At 42.5% G+C, this 24,650-nt stretch overlaps 1 protein-coding gene across 1 annotated transcript in view; it reads right to left on the bottom strand.

Moving 5' to 3' along the window:
* The window catches only part of TBX15 (T-box transcription factor 15), a 96,034-nt gene extending 71,424 nt beyond the window's left edge, over positions 1-24,610 (bottom strand). The window contains exon 1 of the mRNA XM_062618216.1: positions 23,634-24,610. Coding sequence (XP_062474200.1) covers positions 23,634-23,835 — 202 coding nt within the window. The 5' untranslated portion in view covers positions 23,836-24,610. The remainder of the gene's footprint in view (positions 1-23,633) is intronic.
* Positions 24,611-24,650: the final 40 nt, after the last annotated feature.

The raw sequence follows: 24,650 nt of genomic DNA, 5'->3' as shown, positions 1-24,650 counted from the left end.
GTAATAATAATTTTTAATAAAATTTAGGACAAGAGAGATAATTATAGCCAGTTCATGAATCCAGTCCTTAACAGACCAAGGTGATCAGGATTTGCAGATAAGGTAACTTCAAGCTAGTAACCTTGTTAGATGCTGGTAATGTTCGAAAAGTAGTAAGCTCTTAATTCAGGGATGCTGTTACTGTTGTCAACCATGTGATGCATATTCAGACACTGATGTGTTCCCTGTCACTAGTAGCTTGTTAAATCCTGTTACTTTGATCTCTCTGGATGTAATCAGTCAGTATCCTCACTCCCCATGCCTAATTTTAAAAGGCTGCAATTTAAACCAAAGTATATTGATGGCAACTGGAGGGAACTCTGCTTATAGCTTAGGATAAAACAAGTATCTATAGCTTTTTCAGAGTTAGCTGAAAGAAAACAGTAAGCTCACTGAGATAAGAAAACTCCATGGGATGCTTGTAAGGCAAGGATAAATGGTAAAGTTATCAGTAAAGCTTTACACCTTAAAAAATTGAGAAGAAAAAGTGAAGAAAAAGGCCTAGTGGAACCCTTTCAGTCTGAGATAAGCAGAAAGGTACAAACAGGTTTTGTTTAAAATGCATAAATCCGCAAGGATTGGAAGGAGTGGATTTCCTGCCAATCTGTTAAACAGAACAGGTCTGAAAATGCATAAACTGAAACATTATATAAGTAAAAGATGGAGGACAGACTTAAAAAAAACCCACGGTTAATATGGAAGTTTCTTCAAAAGGGACAGCAAGGGACATCTGGTAACATGTTGAGAAATGATGCTGGGTGATCTGAAAACAAAAGGTTTTATTGGTTGCAAGTCAACTCTCTAAAAGCCAACAACTTTTAAAGTGCTTTAAGGACTTCTTTCCCACAGAACCACAAGAAAAATACAGAATTCTTGGATAACCCACTTAAAAGGAGGAAGTGAGTACTGTCATTGAAAGTTTGAATGCAAACAAAGCAACATGAACAGATGTGTTTATGACCAAATCCAGCGTCTTTGACCTATTTATTAAGATCATGCAAGGAAGAAGTAGTTTCTGGTTTGGAAGAAACAAATAAACTAAAATTTTAAACCCTAGGTAGTTGCAACACTTGAAAATTCTATAGGTTGGACTTCTTGTCTCTGGATGTAGAAATGTATTTGGTTCAATAACAGGAGCTAGTCATGGCACTAAAAGTATGATTTTGAAGATACACTGACAAACTTGCGCTTATGCTCTATAAAGATCCTATAGCTCGTTAGTGGATTGAATGTCTTCAAGGGGAAGACTGTTGACAAGGCCCTGCTGACAGCTGATAGCTGTTCATTTTGGCCAAGAGGAATTAAGCAGAGTTCTCAAAATAGAGCAACTGGGGAACAGATCACAGACAGAACCTGTGATAACTCTACGAAAGCTTCAACGCAGAATGCCTCATAAGCAGTGATGTTCCAAGCATGCAGATACAGCTCATCAAATGGTTAGTCAAGATAAAAAGAAGGCCTGGGTTTCTGCATTTCCCCAAAAAAAGGTCAGATACAAAACTAGATTCAATGAGATACAACTAGATCTCAGGTCTTTTAATATGTCACAGTGTATTCATCTGGTCCAAAATATAAAATTTATTAAAAAAATTAAAAAGGAGCTTTAAGAAACTGAGTAAGAACAGAGACTTCTGAGATGCTAAAAAAAAAAAAAAATGAAAATTTATTAACTCCCTCACATTTTTTTCCTTTTTCACTACTTGTATGTGTACCAGACAGCACTTTAAAGCCTTGAAAAGCTGTTGTCATGTGTTTCACTTGGAAAAAGGCAGAGCCAAAACCAAACAGCTCTGTACTATGGAGGCCTCCCACCATGGGAAATCTTACAGGGCTGAAAGAGTGGCACATTATTCCACAGCTCAGCTGAAATAAGGAACTTGATTGAAGGATATTTTATACATGCAGGCAAAGCCATGTTTGTTGGCTGATAAAGAATGAGAACGGAATGAGGAAATTTCTGAGGTGAGTGCTGCATAAGAGAGAGATTAAGAACAACAACAAAAAAAAAGATAAATAAAGACACCTCTTTACTTGTCCTTCCTTGATATACAAAGATAAATAGGAAAAAAACTCTTTTCCCTTTATCTTTTCCCATTTACCATCCTGGTTAAAAATAAAGAATTCTTCACTCAATCTAATGTGTAGCTTTGTTTGTATTATGACAGCTGTCACCCATTTAGATTAACTCTTTTTGAGGAAGGTATCAAATCTTCTGAAAAGATCTGTGATAATAAAGTAAGAATTCCTCTCTTCAATCAGCAATAGCTACCAGCAAGTATTGTATAAGAGCTCTCACCTGACCTTTCTACCCTTTTGAGAAACTCGCATGGATGAACTCAAAGAAAAATGGAATAATTTCTAAAATAGATGTAATTTGAATGGAGAAATAGATACATCAGCATAGGGAATGAGAGGGAGAACGCATAAGCTACTCATCTTCTAGGCATGTTTTGCGCAAACCAACCTTTAATAAAAGGTAGTTCTATCTATGTCTCTATCTCAGTAGCAATTCAATGTATATTCTGTGGCAGTGACTTTTCGCACTGGAGAACCTCTTGAGATGCAAATTCCTTTTCTGTCATCCTGGCTTGTGCCAAGGACCCAACCATTCTGAGCAGACCTGACCAGAGCCCAAGCCCTTGTAGCAAAAAGCAATACTCCCTCAGACCTGCTGGGCTGCCTGCTCCTCGCATATAGATCACTTGGTGTGGAAGGGAGGACATCCCTCTTGCTGTGAGATCCTAAGTGTTAAAGGATTAAATGTGGAAGATGGCAAACCTCATCCTTGAAGCTGCCCTCTCCTTTCTTCCCTGAAGAGTGAGCCTGCTTATTCTGGAATTCCTTGGTAACAGATGGAGAACCATTTCCAGAAGTTAGGCAGAAGAGGAAAAATTGTTTGTAAATCCAGATTCTGTTCTTTACTTACACAAAAGGCAGAAAAGCCCAAGTCATTAGCCAAGATATATTTTATGAATATTATTGATTCTTTACTTATTGCACATATATTATTCCCATACTACAATTCTTTATGTTTTTTAACAGGCATAATTCTTCTGTCGTGTGAATTGTATCACATTAATATTTTTGTGACTCTCAAATATCCTATTTTGCAAGTTCTTGAATGTTCTGTCTGTGTTTTGGTCTGGTTTGGGGGTTTTTGTGTTGCTTTTTTTTTCTCTAAAGAGAAAATTGTCTTTGGTTTTTTGTTTCTTTTTTTTTTCTTGTTTAATGGAAGGTAAATATCTTAGGAAGGACCTGGTCTGATGATCATGTGCCAGACAACATCTGGAGAAAATTATCAGCAGTAATGTTGCTGTAGGCAAGATGGTCTGGGAGTACGGACATGGTGAGTTTTCTAGGGAAAAGCAAAAAAAAAGAGGGTTCTGAAGCAAAAAGGGGAAAGAAGCTGGGCAGCTGGGGAAGAGATAGTAAGAAACAAGCTGAACAGAGAGTACCTTAAAGTAGCCAGGAATAAGCAAGAAGGAACAGGGTTGTTGTACCCAAATAAACTTTTAATGATGGATAATTCTTCCCTATCCAGGCAGGTACATCCTTGACGGAAAAGGTATGTCTGGCCAGGAGCATTCTTCTGGGCATCTCATCCCAGTTTGCTACTCAGAAGAGTGAGTAAGATTGATCCTGCAGTGTCTTAATAAACCAAGGAAGTAAAAGGCACTAGATATGCAAGATCAAATTAAAGCCTCAAACCCATGTCTCTAGCTCTTGTAGACTGACAGTCAGTCATGGGCACACAGAAGAGGTGCAGCCCAGCCTGACCTCATCTGTATGGCTTGCCCTGTGCAGTTCTTACTTTTATTAAACAAAGGAATTTATCTCAGATTACACAGATAATGCCTATCTCACTGCTATTCTGCCCACTTGGCTACTGTATTTGTACTTCTGCCTTTCTGGGTCAGCCTCACATAGTAACAACAAGGGAAAATTCACTCAGGTCACTGGAACTGATTTATAGCCACAAGAATGTGGGTTTTGTCTTTGTTTTCCTTTATGCTACTTCCCCTTTTCTCTACAGTAATCTTTTAAAGATTTTTTCCCCTAACGTTCTTGGACTTCATGTGCCTGATACAGCAAAGGCAGATACATCTAACTTCAAAGACCAGTCCAACTGCAGTCATGACTTGCATGGTATGGGTCTAGCCTGCTGAGCTCATGAAAGCAAAGTTTCATCTGTTTTGTGGATTGGGCTCTTGACCTGCCATAAAAATAAATGCTATCTTCTACAGTTACTAAATGGGAGACTGTTTCTTGTTACTGCTGTGGTATAAGTGTCTCTTCCATATGCCTGTCATTAAAAATAATAAATTGGGTTCCCTTATCTTATGGAGATCTCTTCTTTTCCCCCTCCTGTTTTGGTCTCCTGTTCATTTCCACAGTCTTGCTGACAGACTCACACAGTTTAGATGGAAACAAAATGCAGCAGCCTTTTTCCCCCTGACAGTAGAAATGCTAGCAGTTCCCACCTTCATCTGATGTTCTACTTAACCAACTGCACTCTCCAAATGTGTATTGGCAGAAGGTAAAACATGCTGCACAAAGCAAGAAGAAGTAAAGTTTCATACAGAAATGGTATTTCCTCTCCTCTTCACCTTTGTTAAAACATCAATTTATTTTTTAATAAGCTGCCATTTTGTGTTGCTCTTCTTTTGGTTAATGCTGTATGTATTCTTCCTACGCCATGAAACAAAACATTTGAATTGTGTGATAGCTGCACAAGATTTTAGGGTATTTTAGTATTGAGCATTTTAGAGATTGAACGCTGCCAATTAACAATACTGCTGTTTGGAAATGCCATGTTATCAATTAGCACTAACATTTTCCAAGCAGTCACTTCATTGGTATGCAGCTGATGTTAATAGCAGTCTTGGTCCTCCAGACTTCATTTCTTATGGCTCCTCCAGTGAGCATTACACTTCACAGTGATTGCACCACAAGAAACAGAGTTGGTTTTCTGCCTAGCTATTCACCAAACAGTTGCATAAAAAACAGCAAATCTCCGTCTACTTTTATATGTAAACTGACTACAGTAAGTTTCCTTTTTGAAGGGTGGGAATTCACAGGTTTTGTTGCACCAGAGAAGATGTCCTTTGCCCTGTCCCACCCCAGTCACTCAAAACACTCCATTGATTTTTCGCTGTTAACATCCTCTGCAAATGAATAAGAAATAGTCCAAAGGCACTTTCTGTCTTGAGGATTTGTCCTTTTACCCTTTTCTTACAGTTAGCTTAGTTCCTCAGTTCTAAACTCTTCTTTTGTGAAAAAGGCAATTTTTAAAGCCCTTGGTTTCTCTCTGCTCAAAAGAAGCACATTATGCTGTATTTCACATTGCCTGCATAAAGCCTTACGCTATATTTTTTTATCAAAGCAGCATGAAAATACGAAAAGCAAAGCTTCTCATGATATGCTATTGATCACTGTGATCATCTGTTTCTTTCATACTAGTCACCACAATCTTATTTACATATCAGGAATTAACCTGTCTCTGAAGTTCTGTCAAACACACAAAACTGTGATAAGAACTTGTGCAGCTGAATATGATGAGAATTCATTTGATGTGTGTATGTGCTGAAATGCAATCCAGAAACGTTTTTCAACTTATTCTGTATCACTGGCCACCTAGATCTTTTGAAAAAGAGATTCACGGACCTTGTTGCCACAATCGTTTTCCCTTGCAAACAAAAAATTCCCAAACATTTAATGTGCATTTATTACTTCAATTTGCACATCTTGTTTTCTTGCTCACAACTGTACTTGTGTTTTTAGGGTGTTTCACACCTGACCCATAAATTCAGTCCGACTGCTATCAGATATAAGAACTGTTCTCCTTAACTGTAATCCTGCTACCATCAAGTGTAATATATGTTGAAGCTGGCTTAGTCACAATTACATGGAGAGTCACTGGAAAAGTGTATATTAACATTACCAGTGGGTTTAGCTCTCTTTATATTGAATTCATCTGCCGAGTGTCTCTTTACATTCCCTTTATGGCATTTCCATGCATTGTTCCACTCTCTCCCCAGTGTTCAGCTAGAAGGACAATGGGAAAAAGTAGTTCCACATTTCCATCTATCTATACACAAATGCAGTATGCCCATGCATTCTTCTTTCTTTTTTTTCTCCTTTCCCCCCCCCCAAAAAAAAAGCTCCCAGGGCACAAAAGGAATGCTGGATCAGAACTGTCCATAGTCATGTGTTCCCTAGCATCCCACAGAGGGATGTTGTTGCTATTATTTTAACAGCAGATCTCTGCTGTTGTTGCTATTTTAATGGCAGATTTTAAAGCTTCCGCTGACATTGGTACAGACCCTGAAGCTCAGCTAGAGAAACAGAGGTGGTGAGCAGATGGCGATACAAAGGAGGAATGTTGTATCTATAAATATTCTAGTGAAATTCATATCCAGTATTCCACATAAGCAGCAACAAACTATGCTAAACCCTTAATATGGGGTTTAAATTAGTCTTCTGTGGTAAATGGGCTTTTAATCTGGGCTTCCCTGCCAGGGAGATTCTAACTGTTCTGTCAATAATCCACCACAGATGTAACTATTTAATATCAAACCACTGAAAAAAATATAAAAGGTTAATGCTGTATTAATTAGCATTGGAAAAATGTTAACATTTACCAAATAAGGGGAAACTCCTTCTGAGTTGTCAGGGCTTCTAAAACAGCCCAAGGGAAGGGGCAGTGGGTAAGGCATAGAGGGCTCTGGGAAAATGCTCCTGAATGGTTTGTCAGAGTCCGCATTAAGGTAACGTTACAGTACATAGGTTGAATGTGGAACAACCCAAATATCCTTCTGGAAAAATCAAGCAGGTAAAATGACATTCATGAAACCCTGAAGTGTTTTAATAATGCAGCTTAATACACTGAACTTCTCAAAACAAGAGTTAAGACTAAGCTTTGCATTCACATGGTAATCTTTCACCATATTTATGTGTACCTTAGATATCACATAATGGGTCTCACATACACATAGATTTATTTATCATTCATTGGACACTCAAATACCAGCTTAAACAAAATGACCAAAACTGATATGGCCTAAATCTGGTTTAAGGTCAAGCAGCAGGTAAGTAGCAGGACTTGGGGCCAAGCTCGGCTTCCAAATGTCCATGCCCCTCTGCCCTCACTATCAGGAAGCACTATATCCTTTAAACCCAGCTGCCAAGCAAGTCTGCAAAGCACCTTGGCTTCTGTGCAAATTTGAGGTCTCTAAAACAATAGGTTTGACCCCTAATTTGTCCACTAATTGCTAACAATTAGCATTTTGTAAGCTATCTCTCAGCTCATCACATCTTGTGGGAAAGGGAAGAAATGTGTTTAAAAGACCTATGTCTTTTAAAAAGGTACAAATAATCAGTACCTTTTAGCAGCACATGCATAAGCATTATGCAGCTGCATTTGCTTCCTAAAGTGGCATTCAGATCTGAGAGTTGAAGAATGAAGCTATACGAAGGACAAACCCTGTGTGAAAATGTGGGAATTTTTTCATCATTCTTTCATAAACACATTAAATAACTCTAGCCTAAAGTAACCCCTTTGAACACTGAGATATAAAATGTAGGGGGATAGATTGTCCATATATCAAACATTTTAGCTATTTTTCTTAGGAAATAAGGATCACAGGAGGCCATCAGCTGATCAGTTTTCCCTTTCCCTTTAATATTCTGGACCCACTGATCCGGATGGACTCACTGGCCAGCTTCAACCAACTTTGACAGGGGGATAGGCATCTCAAATGAATTACATTTCTACAAATTCGGTGAAGATCATTGACTAAACCAGTTGGCACCCTCAACTAAGAGGCTCTCTCAGCTACTTGCTCTATGTACACATCCAGGCAGAACACCCTGAGGTAGGAGTCAGATGGAAAAAATGCTACCTTGTGCTTGGCTGGACTTATATTGGGATGCTATGGGATATTCAGGGAAAAGTATTGGTAAACAGCAAGATACAACCACTGGGGAAGGGGCAGGAGGAATTAATCTTTCTGTGATGAGAGCATCAGGATATAATGCAAGTCATTTGTCCAGCTGCTTGCAAGAAGCTTGTTTCTTTCACAGAAATACCCTTTAAAAGGAATCAAGAATTCAAGACCAAGAAAAAGAACAAAACCAAGCCTTTGGAGTGGGAAATGCTTATAAAATCTTTCTGAAGTGCAGTCATTCCTATTTCATTTTATAAGATCTAAAGACTAACATCTTGCCTATGTTCTGCAACTGGCCCTCAGTAAGATAGCTGCACCACTGTGCAAGAAGAGAGAACAAGAAATACAGATGGCCTCTCTTCATAACTTTCCTGCAACTGAAATCCAAACCCAGTAATAGCTAGCAAAGCACCTTTCCCCAACTCCAGCTGATCGATACCCAGAAAGAACAATAATTTCTCCCTTAACAGTCTGCTATCATTCCCCTTCTTCATGTTGGGTCTGATAGAGCTTTGTGCAATGTCTTTGCCCAGCTCTGTAAGGTGACAGCAGGTTTGCAGTCTCTGTCAACCAGATCTAGCCCCAAATAAAGGTAGCATGCTATAGTTAGACTAGATTTTTCAATTATGGGAATGCATGCCAGTATCATGCTTTAAATCTTGATAATATCTTTCAATTTTAAACGCAGTTTAACCTTTTAGGCTCAAGTACATGTCTAAATTGCATCCGATGCATTTTCCAGCTCCCAGTGACTTCAGTGAGATTATTTTTTCTGAATAAGGACATATAAGGGGTCACAGTTTCATTTTGTTTAACATTTTGTCTTCTGTTACCACCATAAAAGGTGACTTAAAAAATACTGCAAATTCTGAATGGACTTATCTTAAGTTCCATCATCAGAACTGCTAAATATGCAGGACAAGATCACGCACCAGGGAAATAAAAGCAAAGTCCCACTGGAGTTCAATAGCAAGCAACAAAAGGGTTTGACAGTTTTACTCTGGATGGAAAATGCAGAATGAGAATGAAGAACCTGATTCCTCACTTCACAACTGCAATGATTTCAATACATGCTATTTTAATGGCATTTTTGCTTGCAACTATGTATTTATAACATGAAAAATTGCATTCCTTTCTGAAATATCTGTCCCTTACTAGAGTTACACACCATATCTAGCGTTTCTATAATTGAAGTATTAAAGAAATATATTTTACTCCATATTCTCTATTGTTTTCTTTGTGCTATGGACAAAACCCTGTGCAGTTTCCATTTCCCCTACAATTAGGCGCTGATCCTACAAACACATAAATGTGAGCTCACCTTTCCTGCTGGGAGGGATTTTGATGGGAGTCTCACCACAAGAAAGGACATGTATATATTTTGGCAGGATCAGGGCCTCAGATATCAAGGAGGAAACTGGCTAACAGAAACCACCTTTGCAAACACAAAGAGAGAAAGACCCCAAGAATAAAAATTGAAGTTTTATACACTTTTTAGTGCCAGGCAAGGTATTTAAAGGGAGCTGCAGGGCTTCAGAACTGAGGGGGGTGGGGGTGGGTATTTATTTTAAATCCAAGTTGAGAGTGTCCCTTTAAGGATTTATGGCATGGCATAGCCCAGGGCTTGCTTATTTTGGCTTATACTAAACTATTATTTTCTTTTGCTAAGAGATTCAGCAACTGAAAGTGCAGCTTTTTCTTATTCACAGCTGTTTGCTCCTGTACTATCACATATTTTCCCTCCAGCTTTTGCCCTTGCCTTGCTTGCGGGGTGTAAATGATGCAGGAATTTCAACTGCTCTGCTTCAGTTTAGCAGAGTGATAATCTTAGGCAAACGCTTGCAATCTGTCTTTCATTAAAAGAGTTTTTTGCACTTCTGTTTAACACAGGGAACTTTTTGAATTGCCCTTCTATGAGAGCATTTCACCTCCACTTTTGCCTAGAGGGAAACCCTTGCTGCATGAATATATTTCCTGGATAAATGGGAATGTTACTATTGGCGACTGGTTCTCACCAAAGACAAGCAGACAGTTCAACTTCTGAATGTTAAGTACTTGCTGCAAACTTAATGGGATAAACTGATGCATAAACCAATGCTTTTCTCGTTCAAAAAGCAAAGCATTTTTTGCTGCCCTGTGCAAGAACAGGTGTTCCATTCTAAAATGACAGTAGCTATCATTACCAAATGCCTGAAACCTTTCAGTGAGCACGATTCTCTTATGTCTAGCCATCAAATGCAACACTAGTATCTAATACCCGTTGCCATAACAAACACTAAGTGCAAAGTAAGAACAGAAAATATTGGTATTTCTAAAATATTTTAAATATGCTTAAATTCAGGGGTCTAGATTAGACTAAAGAAAAAAAGATTAGACTACAGTTTTATTTAAAAAAAAAATAGAAATCTCTCCAAAATATTATTAGCATAATATATACGTGTACATAGTGTAAACCCATATAGAAAGGCTTATGCATACACACAACGGGGAGAAAGTATACAGCAAGCAAAATGGCATTCGAACCCAAATTCTTGGCTGTACAGTATCAGACTGTCACTTTTCCTGAATTAGTAAAAGCACTGGAAATTTCTTCCCTGCAAAAACTCCCCAGTTCTTAAACAAAACAAATCATAGAACAAAACCAAAAATGAGGCAGAACTACATTCACTAAAAATCGGGAGTATCAGATATTTGGTTGAAGTCATTGTCACCGTTAAGCTTTTGTCACTTATGCAGTGACAGGATGGGCTGGAGTTCTCAGCTGCTTGCTTGAGGGTAGCCTAAATTTAATTTAAGAAAGTGTAGCTATTAGATCTCCAGTTTCCCAAATCTCTTCTGTAAGGGACTCCATCACTGACTGATTCCTGTGCTTTCCTTACTAAATCAGGATGCATTTTGAGCCCACAATTTGAGTTGGAAAGCCTGTTATTTCTAATTGCTCTGCAAACTCTGCAGACTAAGCTTTCAGATTGCTCTCTGCAGCCACAAACGAGTAATGAACGATTTCTGTTCCCTTGTTTATTTTTAAAGCATACAAGAAGAAAGGGTTTTTCTCCCAACATCTTAGAGAGAGGAAGAGGAAACATGTCTCAGGAATTTCTGATATTTTGTCACAAAATATTCCTTTCTAAAACGGAGATTTCACCAGTAATCCATCCTGCAGTGAAACAACACAAGACCTCTGTTCTACTTCAGAAAACTCTACTTCCTTGATTTCTTTATACTTCGATTAGGGCTACCACTGTATTGAGATGTGTGTTCCTACTCGAATATCATCAAGCGGCCCTTTCAATTTATGATTAAACGATGTCAAACTCAGACCACAAGTAAAATAATGAAAAATCCTCGTCAAAGTCCCTGTTCCTTAATGAGAGAAATACCAGGGAAGAGTTAAGAGCGTTTGACATGCTGTGCTCAAATGAGCAAAGTCTGGCATATGAAATGAAGTGCACATCTGAGTATGTACATTGGAAAAAATTTAGCCAACCACAGTGTAAAAGGTTGGTGTGAATGTTGTCATATTAAAGGAAGGTGACTAACCAGCAACACCTTCAAACTATTATTCTTTGTACAAGTGTAATGTTCCGAAATCCTGGATGTGGACTGACACTTCACTGTAGTGTTAAATGTAAGCAAAATTGATCATCAGGCTGTCACAAAGAGTCAACAGTCTAAGTATGTGCAGCAACCCAAGTGCTAACAATGAATCACATCTTGCTTCAGAAAGAAAGCTGGATAAGCATCCTGATTTACAGGAGAAGAGTCATAACTCAGATAAGTCAAAAATACTACAACTGTGAATCTGTAATAAAGAAAAAAGGATGCAGAAACAGGGAAAAAAGACTGAAAAAGAAACACACTTGTTTTTCAGGAAAAAAATACAAAATAATTATTATACACTTCATTAGATGACCATGATAATAATAAGCTTTTTGTTCCCTTCCATCTGCACAACAGACATCACCACTGTGTAAATGCAACGTGTATCTGAGATGTAATTCTTTATACTTTCATACAGGACCATAAAACGATTTCACGAATATTCTGCAACTGTCTGAATATTCATAAATGAAATGACCACAGGTCAGTCCACAAATAACTATTCTCATTCGAATACAAATAATTGTAATAAGGAACTATTACTACCTCAATTCTTTATTTCAATGAAGAATGATTTCACCCTGGCTAAGGGTGACATTTCCAATCAATTTTGCTGCTGTGCAGAAAAGCTGCCTCCCTTTTTCCTCCATTCCCAGGAAAAATACACAAATACACAAAATAATAAGTATACATTTTGTGCAGAAGGAGATGGCTGAATCAGCTTAAGTCAAGTTTAATTACTTCCTTAACAATAAGAAGTGTGCTATGTATAATTTAATTAGCAATTTGAAATTGCCTCTAGGTATACCTACATAATAACTAACTACACTCATTGCAATAATGACTAACATGTTCTCTCAGGCACATAAATAACCTTCTGTATACTGGCAATTTCAATAGTAATAATTTAAAGCACTGATATAGCTGATTTTTACCTACAATGGAAATCAAAAATGTACAGCCAATGCAGCTGCATAGTAAAATAGACTTAAAACTACTCCATCTATTGATTGGAAAAAAGCTGAAGACCCAAATCAAAGTGGAAAAAGTAGCAAATAGGATTTTAAATATTATTTTTTAAAAATCACTGTAAAAGAAAATATTTCATCTTAAAGAATCTTTACTTTTCTTCTGAGATTCCTGATTTTTCATATTAAACCATAGAGTACAAAGACCATGGAAGAATCCTTGTTCCTTTTCAGGAAATCATCCACTTATTTGAGAGGTTTTCCCATTTTTCCCTCAGGCCTCCCACATATCTAAGCTACACAAAATGATTACGTTTGCCTGGTATAATGTACTAAGCTGCCTTCAAAAACTCTTTCAAACTGTATGTTTCATTTCTAGGAACTGTGTGATTCATTACTTGGGGGTTGAGGGTGGAAAGGAGGGTACCCAGCTGCAGGGGAAAAGTCTGAAAATAGCTCCTAATTCCTCTTTGTGCCCGAGCAGCCGCTGGGTAGGAAATGAAACCCTGAACCGCTCCCTTTCCTGCCTCATTCTCTTCCCTTCCCAACAGTGATCCCACTTTCTGCCGTTTCTCTTCCTGATTTCACCATCACTTCATCCCCAGGAGGACAGTGCACACATACAGAGCTCAACATTAAAGTGAAGCTAACACAACAGTGACCCTGTCCATTCACTGGTGTGCTATGTCCCTACCCCTGCTAAGAGAGCCCCTCAGAGCAACACAGGGGACCCAGTCCTCATCCAGGCTGAGCTACAGCACTCCTGGTTTTGATTTGTTACTCTTCTACCATTTCTTAGACCATGGATAAATCAGGACCTACAGAAGCCCAGGAACATCCCAGACCATAGGGTGCCGAGAACACAACCAGGAGCAGGGCATCTGACATGGCAAAAGGACAGAGGCAACAAATGCCCCAGATGCTTTTCATCCCCTTTTGGGGCTGAACCACTTTTCTGTTAAAGTCTGTAACCAGACTGGATTACTCGCCTGTGTGCCCCAGATGTACTCAGTCAAGCCTCTCTCCATTTTTTCTAAATCAATTATTCCCAAATTACCCTGGATAAATGATGCTCAGCACCTTCACGTAACTCGAGCAATCAGTCTTGAAACACTTCTAACAAACAGCCACTTCACAATTGAATCTTTCATTCCAAGAAGCAGAACAAGGGGTTATTTTTTTCCCCCGAAGCTGCATTATATTACTGTATTTTCACAAAAGCTATTAATTATTGTCCATTTCTGTAATGGCACACTGCTAGGCACTTCCACAGCCGCCCTCCCTTTCCCCAGCCCAGGCGCAATTTCCTGAGTTGTGGAGTAAACAGAATTACTATGTGCAGAATAAGCTGTGCAGTCTCTAACGGGGCAGTGTAGGCTTTCTGCTGCCCTGTCAGTGTTGCAGGGACCTGCAGGACAGAACTGTGATGCTACAGTCTTATGTGGGTAACACTCCCGAGCATTGAAGTGAATAACGTGACTGCCTTGCCTCTAGGCAGATGGAGACTTTGCTAGAGTTGTTTGATGGTAAATTAAGACCTTTTTTTATTTGCTCCAAGGAGCCTGCCACAGGAAACCCCCAAATCCTACAATAATAAATCTTCTGTTTATCTTTTAAATTCTGGAGCAAAATAAAAACTATTAGGCAGCCATGGCCATATGCTGTATTCTGTATTTTCCCAGCTTCCTACAACCTTCTGGCATTGAAAAGATTAAGCTTCCTAAAGTAAAAACCAACTTCTCTGTTTAAAATAACAGCCTTGTTGCCTCGTACGGAGCACTGGTTTATTGTATGACACAATAAAAAAGATGGGCATAATCCAGAAACCTGTGTGTAATCCAACCTGATAGTTTTCACACTATCAGACATTTACAGCAAAACTGAAAAGCAAAGGAAAACATGATCGTTCCACAGCATAAAAGTGATCACCCAGGCATTAACCTCACTGTCGTGATTATTTTACTCGTACAGACCGACACAGAATTCTAACAGACAAAAAAGAAATCCCTGTACATAAGTCAAAATGATCCCACTCCTGACAGCTGTGCTAAGGGGGGAAGCTGCTTTCTGGCTATCAGTGTCTGTTTTAGGCATTTCAGAGCAGAAATCAAGCAAGAGGTCAAGATCTCTGTGGTGATTGCACCTTCTTAACACCACTGAAAATAGGGTCACAAAAGCTGTGCCCTTGAAAATCAGTACCATGAAGTTCTTTGAAATGCCTCTTTTTTTGCCCTGAGGAAACTACTTAAAGCACAATAAAACGACATTTGCATTTATCTGTGCAAAATGCACTCATGCAAAGCTGAAAAAGGGATGAGAGGGCAGCACTGGGATAATATCTTAATCAAACTAAGTTATGCTTGTAGAAGTGTTAATAATAGCACTAAGAAACATTTAATAACTGTCCTCTGAAAAGGATCCTCTGAACAGAACTGAGGACAACCCAGTGTGGCATGTAGGTGGAAAAAAAAAGTCTACCTGTGAATCTCTCCATCTATTCTCAAGGTCCCTTCTTCCATAGCAAATTTAGACTTACAGAACTGATCCGCAAGCATTTCAGGAATAAAACATCAAGAACCTAGTTTTGAAGACTCCCTAACCTACACATTGTATGCACCATACATTTCTGAATGTTATGTTGTGTTCTCCTTCAATTTGCTGTCCATAAACATCCACAGAGTTAGTCAGTACTTTTGGTATCTTATTTAGGGATACTACTATCGACTGATGCAGCTTCTTAAAAAGTCTACAGTGCACAGTTCTTTACTCATTAAAAGCAAGACACTCTGGTGTCTTCAGTTTTCTCCTTAGTTTTGGGGTAGATTTCTGATCAGAGAGCTCTCTGCTTCCTGAAGCTCCTAAAAGCAGAGGCTGAGTTTTGTTAATTCATTGGTCATGGGAAAAATGTTAATGCAAGCCAAGAGTGCATCCAGTCCTTGAGCGAAGCCGAAGAACTGTAAGTCATTCATAATCACTCTGTGTGCTCTGGGCCGCTGATTTTAAAACCATTTTTGCTGCGGCTGCATTCATATAAGTATGCTGATTATTAATATGATTTCTGTCAGGTCTTAACCAGTTGCTTAAGTACTCTTCAGAAACTGTAAATCAGTTCTTTTAGAGGTGGTTGGCAATAATTTCTTCACAAGCTCCTTTCCAAGAGCTATACATAGGGACATTGCAGAAAATGGCCATTTAACAATACTGGAAGATTTTCTTCCTCAAAGGCAAAGCCTTAAGAGGAATGAGCAGGTGTAGATACAGTGCATTGAATCCATCTACTATGCAGGGACTGAATTCTACCATTCAGGAGTTTAACTGAAATTCTTTATACATATATATATATAAAGGTGAATATATACATATTTACCATATATATATTTATATGGTGAATTGACCAAGAAAATACAGCCTTGGAGAAATAAAAATGTATTTATGAAATCCTGCCGAAATTGGCAAATAACTTTGCCTGTTAGAAGGAAAACTGGGAAGCAGTTTTGAATATCGCAATGCTTGGTTTCATTTTTATCAAAACTAAAAATGTCTCCTTTTTTGTAATTGCAAATTCATGTTGTAATTTAGTTTTTAAATATTTTTTTAGGTATCTAAACAGGGAGGTTTGGGGATCCATTTTTTAAATAGTTGTGTAATGTAAAAAAGCTCAGTAGTTTGATGTGGCAAAAATGAGTATTTAAAGGCTGGGCAAAATCTACATTTTCGTGTTTCTCAATAAAGGAAAAAAAAACAAAAGAAATCTTTTATTCAGCCTAAATTAAATGCCTCCTCATGATCTTCACTTTTTTTCTGCTCAGTCCCAAAACTAAAAACGCTCCTCTGAATTTTCCTGTTGCTTCAAATCAACTGTTGCTGGCCTAAGACACTTGCTAGGTGGAGTCTTCCCTCTAGCAGCTGTAAACTGGCATTTGCAAATATACAGCGAACACTGGACAACCCACTGTCACAGGGTATGACTTGGACAGTCCTTTCACCATCTTTACAGCACTGTCATATCAGTAGTTGAACTGAGAAAACGTCATATGGAAATCCTGTTGTAAATAGTATTGTAACGAGTGCTTTTGCCACTTCTTGGATGGATTTACTGATTCATTGTTTTCTGATCTTGCAAAATACGCCATTAGAAGGTGCCTCCAGCATGAATATTGTTGCTAGAACTGGAATTGGCACCACATTTCCTCTCCGAGTTTTAAAATTTCCTAATCTGCTTTCAAAAGTATTTTCTATTTAATCTTACTATTATACCATGTTATCTTTCCCTAGCCCTTCTCACCAAAGCACGCTACAGCTTTTACCACAAGAAATGCAGTGACATTTTATTTTCAGACAGCAGATGCTTTGCGTGCAGAACATGCAGGATTCGTAACCTCTCTAAGCCAGTATTGGAAATAAGCAGAAAAAAGCTACAGCACTGTTTTTTCTCTGGAAATAAAACTAGCTCAGCGCTGCTGCACAGTGTACTCTACCTGTGGAAACTCTAGTTTGAATAATAAGCCAGAAAAGCCAAATCTTTCAACGCCCTGCTATGAAAAGCTGCTCTGGACAGGACGAGGCACTTGGAGCACTGGGCAGCCTACATTCATCCACCTTTCCCTGTACACCCAGGTAGAAATGCTGCTCTTCCTAATGGAGCCACACAGCTTCTGGGCTGGCAGGTACTGACCATTTGCATGTATACCTACCCTGCTTTTGCTGTCAAGACTTAAACATCACTTCCAACCCCATTACTGCAAAGCAATTGTATTACTCAGGAGCATGTCAGAGAGCTAAGAGCTAGCACAGAGTCCTGGGATTCTATTAACAGTCATCAGCAAGCTCAACCTCTCCAGGAAACAATATTGATCTCTGAAATGTCAGTTTTAGAAGTCTTATGCTTCTTTAATAGGACTTGATTTTACAGCACCAGCATGAACTATGGACCTCAGAATGGACACTTGAAGTGATTTAAATCACACCTGAATAGATTTTACTTGCAACAAGAACTGGTGTAAATGCCATTTTGAGCCAGGTCTCAATATAGTCAAATCTCTCGAGCTCTCTTAGACTGATTTTAGTGCATCTTTTAAACTAATGTAAGCGTATTAATCGAGTTCAGAAGGCAGGAAAAAAAGGGAAAGTTAAAAAAAAAAACAAACAAACAAACTACTCTTGGCCTTTGAAGACGTAATACCGTAAGCAAAGACGCATACAGGAATCCAACTAATTAAATAGGAACAGTGATCTGTGTGAATAGAGATGACTCAAGCGGCACCCACTGTGTTGTAAAACAATGCAAATGCTCTTTCCTGAATGTAGCTCTTGGAAGACATCTTTCAACTTTTTCATCTGAAAAAAAAAGCATCAGTTTTCCTTAGAGACAGATACAGATAAAGGAGGACACTTCTGCTGAGGAGAGGCTAGCTGGGCTGATATTTGATATAAGCGCTCAGTCCCAAGTGGGAGGAGGGAGAAGTGATTGATGGTTTGTAAGGAATTGCTTGACTTTTGCTTGTAACAGAAGCTTTGCGGATCCTCACAAAGTTCTTGTCAAAGACAAGAAACCTCTTTTGAAATAGCAGCTTTGCCCTTCCCAGCAGATGGAATAAACCTGTGTAAAAAAAAACTCTGCAGATTTAAAATATATATAAAAGAAAGGAAGAGGTTGTTTGACAAGCTGCCATTTTTCTAGCACTCTGCTGCTCTATAAGGTTTGTCTCTATTATTCTATTACCTGCCCCCTTAATACAGCGTGAGTAATTTACCTCTCTGCAGGAAGAGTTTCACAAACCCATCAGCAGGAGTTCGCCAATTCAGGAAGACACATATTACCGCAGAGACAAATCCTTCTCGCTCCCTGTCTCCTCCGGCTCCAAGGTCAGAGTTGCATGAACTTGACTAAGGCAACCCCTTCCCGAGCCCCCACCGGGCTCTCCTGGCTCTCATCTGGACAGCTCCATCTGCCTCCTCTGGGTTGGGCAAGAGCGTTAGCTCTGCGGCCAGAGTACAGGGGGAGCAGAGGCATTATGAGGGTCAGATTTTCGCGTTTCCTCCCATCATATACACAAGGGAGCAATGGATCTGAGCTCGGCATCCCCTCTTTAGGAGGCAAACTGATGATCCAACAGGTGGAATGAATTCATGCAATCCCAGTCACACACACATTTGTTAGAAAGACGTCGCATCAGCAAATCCCATTCCCAAGGACTTCTGCTACAGGCAAAGCTGATGCTGTCTGCCTTACACCTCCTTGTTATGGAGCGCTGCTCACCAGCAAATCCTTAGGACCGTGCAAAGGACGGTGTACACCAGTGCACCCTACCTCAGGAAAAAGACGAGGAAAAGTTTTCTGCCAGCTCTCGAAATCCTAGTCTCATCCACCGAGCACTCAAATAAAAACTGAAGTGAGAAACTATGTCTGGAACTAAATTAAGTCACTCCTTATTCACGCCTTTAGCAGCCACTGCTCAAAGAGTGGGTCTTCACCAATATGAGCATTCAGAAGCAGTGGTATTAACAAACAAAAATCACTTATTACCAATCCCGTTTCTCCCTCTTTTACAACCCGTTCCCCCTGCGGCGGTACGGGGGGGGAAGGAGGAGCAGGTACCCCGCTGCGGAGCGGGGTTGGGGTGGGCACTGCTGCACCCTCCCGGGCTGGGCACGACAACGCGCAGAGGTAAAAGGGGTGGTTTTACTCTTCCTCAAGCCATCGGATCTCAATCTTAGAGATAAACGTCTGTAATAAACACGCTGTAGGCTTGAAAACGTGTGCCGTGCTGTTTTCTCTCGTTGCAAAGCCTCGTAGCAGCTCGCTAATGTAGCTTCAGAAAAACATACGGAACAAAAAACGATTCGTAACGCAATGTCTTCGCGGCTTGACAAAAACAAAACCCTCTCAACATGTCTTGTATTCTTGTCTTTTGGTTTGGTTTGTTGTTTATTGCTTTGCTGTTGTGGGTTTTGTTGGGGTTCGGGGGTGTTGTTTGTTGGTTTGTTTGTTTGTTCTAACGGATGCGTGCGTTTTTAATATGTGCAATGAAAAATACCGGTGGGATGTGCGACACGAAGACCGCACGGGCGAAATTCGTTTACAAATTCGCCGGCGTGTTTCTTTGAGAGGAACGGGACCGTCCGAAAGACGAGAAATCACACGTTTTGAGCCGCACTGTTTTGCTCTGCCCACGAAGCACTCATGCAGCGCGTCTCACAGGGTACCGACCCCCGCCGCCCAAGGGGGCAGCCGTGTGGGGGGAACGCTTCCGCGGGGAGAAGTGTAGCAGAAAAAGAAGTCTGAAACTTTCGACGGGGAAAGCACTCTGCTCGGCTCTGCCCCGCTCTGTCCCTGCACCCCTGGAGCGGCAGAGGAAAGGGCCGTCGAAAGCCGCCGCTGTAAACGATGATAAATAATATATACATCAAGGGAGGCAGCGCTTGGGCCCCCCGTGACCTTTCCGCTGCTCAGGTTTAATCTATAAATACCCAGAAGTCATCCGAGCCCATTGTTTTGCTGCCCTCTGAAACCAAACCTGCCAAGGGGACGGAGAGGCGACCGCCGTCGCCAGCGCCCAGCTACCCTCCTCCTCCTTATCATCATCCTCCTTCTCGTATGTATCTCAGGGGCGGGAGAGCAGAGGGCTGGCAGAGGATACGGGGCAGCCGGGCCCTGCGGCGGGCAGCAGCATGGGGAGGCTCCAGCGAGCCCCGAGGCGATCCCTGCCCTCAACCCGGCCGCGGCCCCAAGTGGACCGGGAATGGAAGAGGAGCAGAACCGTTGTAATCTCGAATTCCTTTCCACAACTCTGTGATTAAAATCGGCATGCGATTAAAATCCGGCTTGATTTCTCTCCCCCTCCTTCACCCCTCTCCTTCCCCCCTCTCCTTCCCCCCCCCCCCATTTAAATGAGTCTCGTAAAACAGCACATTAACTCTGGCGACAAGATTCATGGTTGAAACATAAATAACTTGGATGCTCGGGAGATGTTTTTTTACAAACCTGTGAGATTTATCCGCTCGCTTTTCTCGCCTTTCCCAACGCTACCCCGCCCCGGGCCCGGCACCCCCCAGCCTGCCCACCTCGCCCCCAAACGAAAAGACGCGGCGGCGGCGGGTGGGGGGAATCTCTCTTGCACTCGGAATCGCCAATATCGTCACCGAAAGGTTTGGGCAAAGCTGGAAAACCACACGCTAGGTGTGAGGGATTTCGCCAAAACGGGGGAACGAGGGACCGCTGCCTCCCACCCCACCCCAAGGCTGCGCTTTGTACATGCCCAGCACCGAGGGCGCGAAGTCCCCAAACCGGAGGGGAGCGGGGCCGCCTCACAGATACCCCGCAACCCTCCATGGGCCGCCGAGTGTCACTCGCGGTGCGGACAGAGGGGAAAATCCTACACGGGAAAGAGCCGCGAAGAGGAGAGCGGAAGCTTACTGTTCCCTTGCCGGCGTTTAATTCCCAGCGACGAGCGGTTTCCAGCCCTTCAGACCCTCCTGAGCTGAAATTGAGGGGGTTTACGCGAAAACATCGGTAAATGGGGCTAAAGCGATTTCCGACGCGAAAACGTCGATAAATGGGGCTAAAGCAATTTCCGTTATCACACGCAAACCAGCACCTAATTCCCCAGCGCCCAGTGTAACCTTTGGGCCTCTCCGTATGCACACCCGCACGGGTAATGCCTCCGGCAGAAGGAGCAACCCCGCGTTCCTCGGGAGCACCGACTTGGAGTTTTGAACCTTTGGGACGCTATAAAAACTCCTTTTTTTTTCTTTCTAGATGGATGGAGATTTGGCAAGTTCAAAATACTTTAGGTGTAAAGTTTTCTCTTAATTGGGTCTTGTAAAGCTGGAATTTGGTGGCCATTATAGAGCCGCTAATCAATTTTCACCCAGCAGCAAAGGTACACCGCGGAGGATTTAGCTTTAATGAAGTGACTGCGCAAATTACAGTGGCGGACTTTATTTAAAGTCTATCAACCTCCTAAAAATGATTTCTCAAACTGTTCTTGATTTCCTTTGCTTTATGAAAAACATCAAGTTTGTTTCTAAGGTTTCAGGCATTAGCAGCCACCCTCTCCCGCTCTCCAGTTTAGCGCAGGGGGGAGTTTTCCAGTTTTGGGTTTTTTTTTGTTTCGAATTCGTAAAGAGGGAAAATTAAATATATATCCTACTGTGGCTAAAAATTAAAGAGAGACGGTTCTTAAAAAAAGACTGGTGCAAATATCTTCTCTGTTACTGGAAAACGGATTATTCTTTTTTTTTTTGGTCGTTTCGTTCGCGTATTTATCATTTGGAACAGGGAAGACTTGGATGCCGCGAGCTGTAATTTTTAGTGCTGGCTCTTTTGACCGCTCCTGTCCCCTCTCCTTGAAGCCCTTTGAGAGGGAGGTCCCAGGCACCAGATTTTACCTCCTTTTCCTTAGGCTCCGCACCGGGAACGGCTGCTGCTCTTAAAAGCAAATTTGAAACTCGGCTACTTGAGAGCGGAGCGGGGCGAGGTCTCCACAGTTTCCAGTCCTTCTCTCCCTTCAAAAACACTCAGTAGATTTCTTTTTTACACCTCAAAATCGAATTCTTTCTCCCTTTTTTTTTTGTGCTTTCTTTTTTTTTTGTGTGGGTTTTTTTTTTAATTATGATTATTTTATTTTTCTTTTGCTGCTTTTGTTTAGTTTTTTTTTGGGGGGGGGGTTATACTGCGCTTTGGGCAGTTGATGCTCATTGATAGCGCGGGGAACGTCACGGCAATACAAAGATATCAACTAAAGTATTTAAAAGGTGTTTTCTCTTCCAAGTGCAGCGGAGTGGACTTGATGCGAGTGGGGGAAATCTCTGCCCTTTCTCTGTCTGGGTCGCGCACAGAAATGGCTTCACCTTTGCTCCCCACCCCTCCCAATATGAAAGAAAAAAAAAAGAAGAAGTAAAGAGAAATTCTCTAAACTTCTCTTTCTCCGCATGCTGTGATTGTGAGAGCGGGGCCGCTCCCTCTGTCCCATTCCAACCCGCTGGAGAGCGGGGCGGGAGGCAGAGCGGGCGCGAAGGGCAGCGCTCTTTCACCCTCCGGGGTCACTACTTTTTTTCGGGACCGTCGTTTTAGGCCGGAGAGAAGCGGCCTGCGGGGGACACAGGAGCGGCCCGGGGGTTTCGCTTGAGCCAAATAACGGCTCCAAGAGACCGGCTCCCTTTAAATAAAAATGAATAAACAGAAAAACGTTTAAAATTAAACATGCGAATACCACGAGGGGCGTCTCATGCTCTCTCTCTCTCCAAATAGGACGCAGCCAAGCAAGGGGCCAGGGCCCGGCGCTGCTCCCTACGCGCTGATTCCCGGCAAGACCCGGACGCCTCGGAGCTCCCCTCACCCGCTGCTCCCGCTCCCCCTGAGACCCTTTACCCTGCCAGGGGCAGTGTCCCTATGGTAGGCAGAGACTCCCCTCCCGGCCCGTGGAGGTCTTGGGTGTGAGCTCGCCACAGGGTGCGGGTATGTGTGCTGGAGCCGGTGCTCGCCTTGGAGTGAGGTTGATCTGGGGCGCCCGCCTCCCTCACCGAAACGTCGGGTTAGGGCGGCACGGTCTCGGCGGGGCAGACTCGAGGCGGTGGCCGGTGTGTCGGAAAGCCGCACCGAAGAGGAGAGGGTTGATCCCTCCCGCGGGGGCATGTGAGTGTCGTGCCCCACTCTTTTGCCCCGAAGCAGACGGCTTCCGGGGAAGCTCCGGAGCAAGACGAAACGCGTGTCCCGGGACGCCCGGGAAGGACAATCGCGACCGGCAGGCACGGAGAGGGAGGAGAGAGGGAGAAGGAGGAAGCGAAGGGGACACGCCGTTCCCTCCCAGGAGATCATGAAGTTATGGAGGGGCGAGGGGGGTGGGGAGGAATTAATAGGAGAAAAGTTCTCGTGAACCGAAAAAGGGAAAAAAACTAAATCTAAGGAATCCCCGCAAAATCCGCCTCCCCTCTCCTTCTGCCCCTAGCCCCGGATGTTTCCCCGGACTCGCTGTCCCCCATGCCCGGCGCCGCCCTCCCGGCAGGCAGCTCCCGGCAGGGCTTCGCGGCGAGCGGGGCTGGGGCAGGGGGGTTCCGAAGAGAAAGTTGTTGCACTAACCGGGGTTGAGGTCCAGGCACTGAGTCGGATCTTCATTGTCCCCTAGCTGACCACTTGGGCTGAGGCTTTCCATGGACAAATCCAGCCCCTTGTCCTCCCAGTCTCGCAGTTTCCTCTTTTTATTTGTCCCGATCAAAGCTTCCACCGAGAAAGCGTGCGCTCGGGAGCTGAGGGCCACCGCCGATCTTCGCCTCTCACTCATCTTATCCCCCAGCCCGGACCCTTGGGCGGACGAGCGACCAGTGGCTGGGAGCGCAGGGCTCGGGGACCAGACGTAGAGCCTCTCGCCTCTGTCTCCCCCCACCCGTCCCCAGCTGCACCCCTAGAAGAACCAGCCCTCAGTAGACTCCTGAAGGCACTACATGAGGCTGCGATACTCCGTCGGCGGAGCCGGGAGGGTGTGCTCAGCGCAGGTCCCCAGCACTTGCTCAGAGGGGCTGCAGCCTGGATTATTTTTTTCCCTCCTTCTCCCCTTTCCTTCTGTCTCTCTCTGATTGATCCAAACTTCTGGGATTTTTTTTTTTTATTTTTTTTTCCTGCAGGAGCCGGGCAGCCTGCGTGCGCCTGTCAAGGGGAAAAAAAAAGAGAGAGGAAAAAAAACCCTCTCCGCGGCCAATAGGAAGCAACGATCGGGAGAGACCCAAAAGCTGCGACCCAATGGGGAGGGGAGGGAGACTCGGGCTTAAGGGAGAGGAATTTTGGCCATCTGAGTCCTGGAGCACCGGCCGGGAGAATTAACTGTTTGAAGATCGGGGAGCCAGTAGGAAAGCCATAGCTCTAAATGCAGAGAGGTAACAACTCCCTCACTTCACTCCCCGCACCCAGGGGCTGCCGGCACCTAATCCCCAGGCAAAGTATCCCCGAGGGGCTTTACCACGCGGGGGGCGCGGGTCAGGGGCTGGTTTTCAAACGTCACTCATGTCATGTATTCCTTGAGCTTGCCGGCGGCATCGGTGTTTGGCCCCACAACAACAACGTGTTGGGGGGGGGAATGCACTTCAAAGCGATGCAGGCTGC

Source organism: Pezoporus occidentalis, unplaced genomic scaffold (assembly GCF_034315485.1).
Source record: "Pezoporus occidentalis ecotype Australia unplaced genomic scaffold, CSIRO_AGI_Poc_V1 ctg104, whole genome shotgun sequence".
NCBI lineage: Eukaryota > Metazoa > Chordata > Aves > Psittaciformes > Psittacidae > Pezoporus > Pezoporus occidentalis.
The sequence above is the reverse complement of the archived record's forward strand: the minus strand, read 5'-3'. Positions and strand labels throughout refer to the sequence as shown.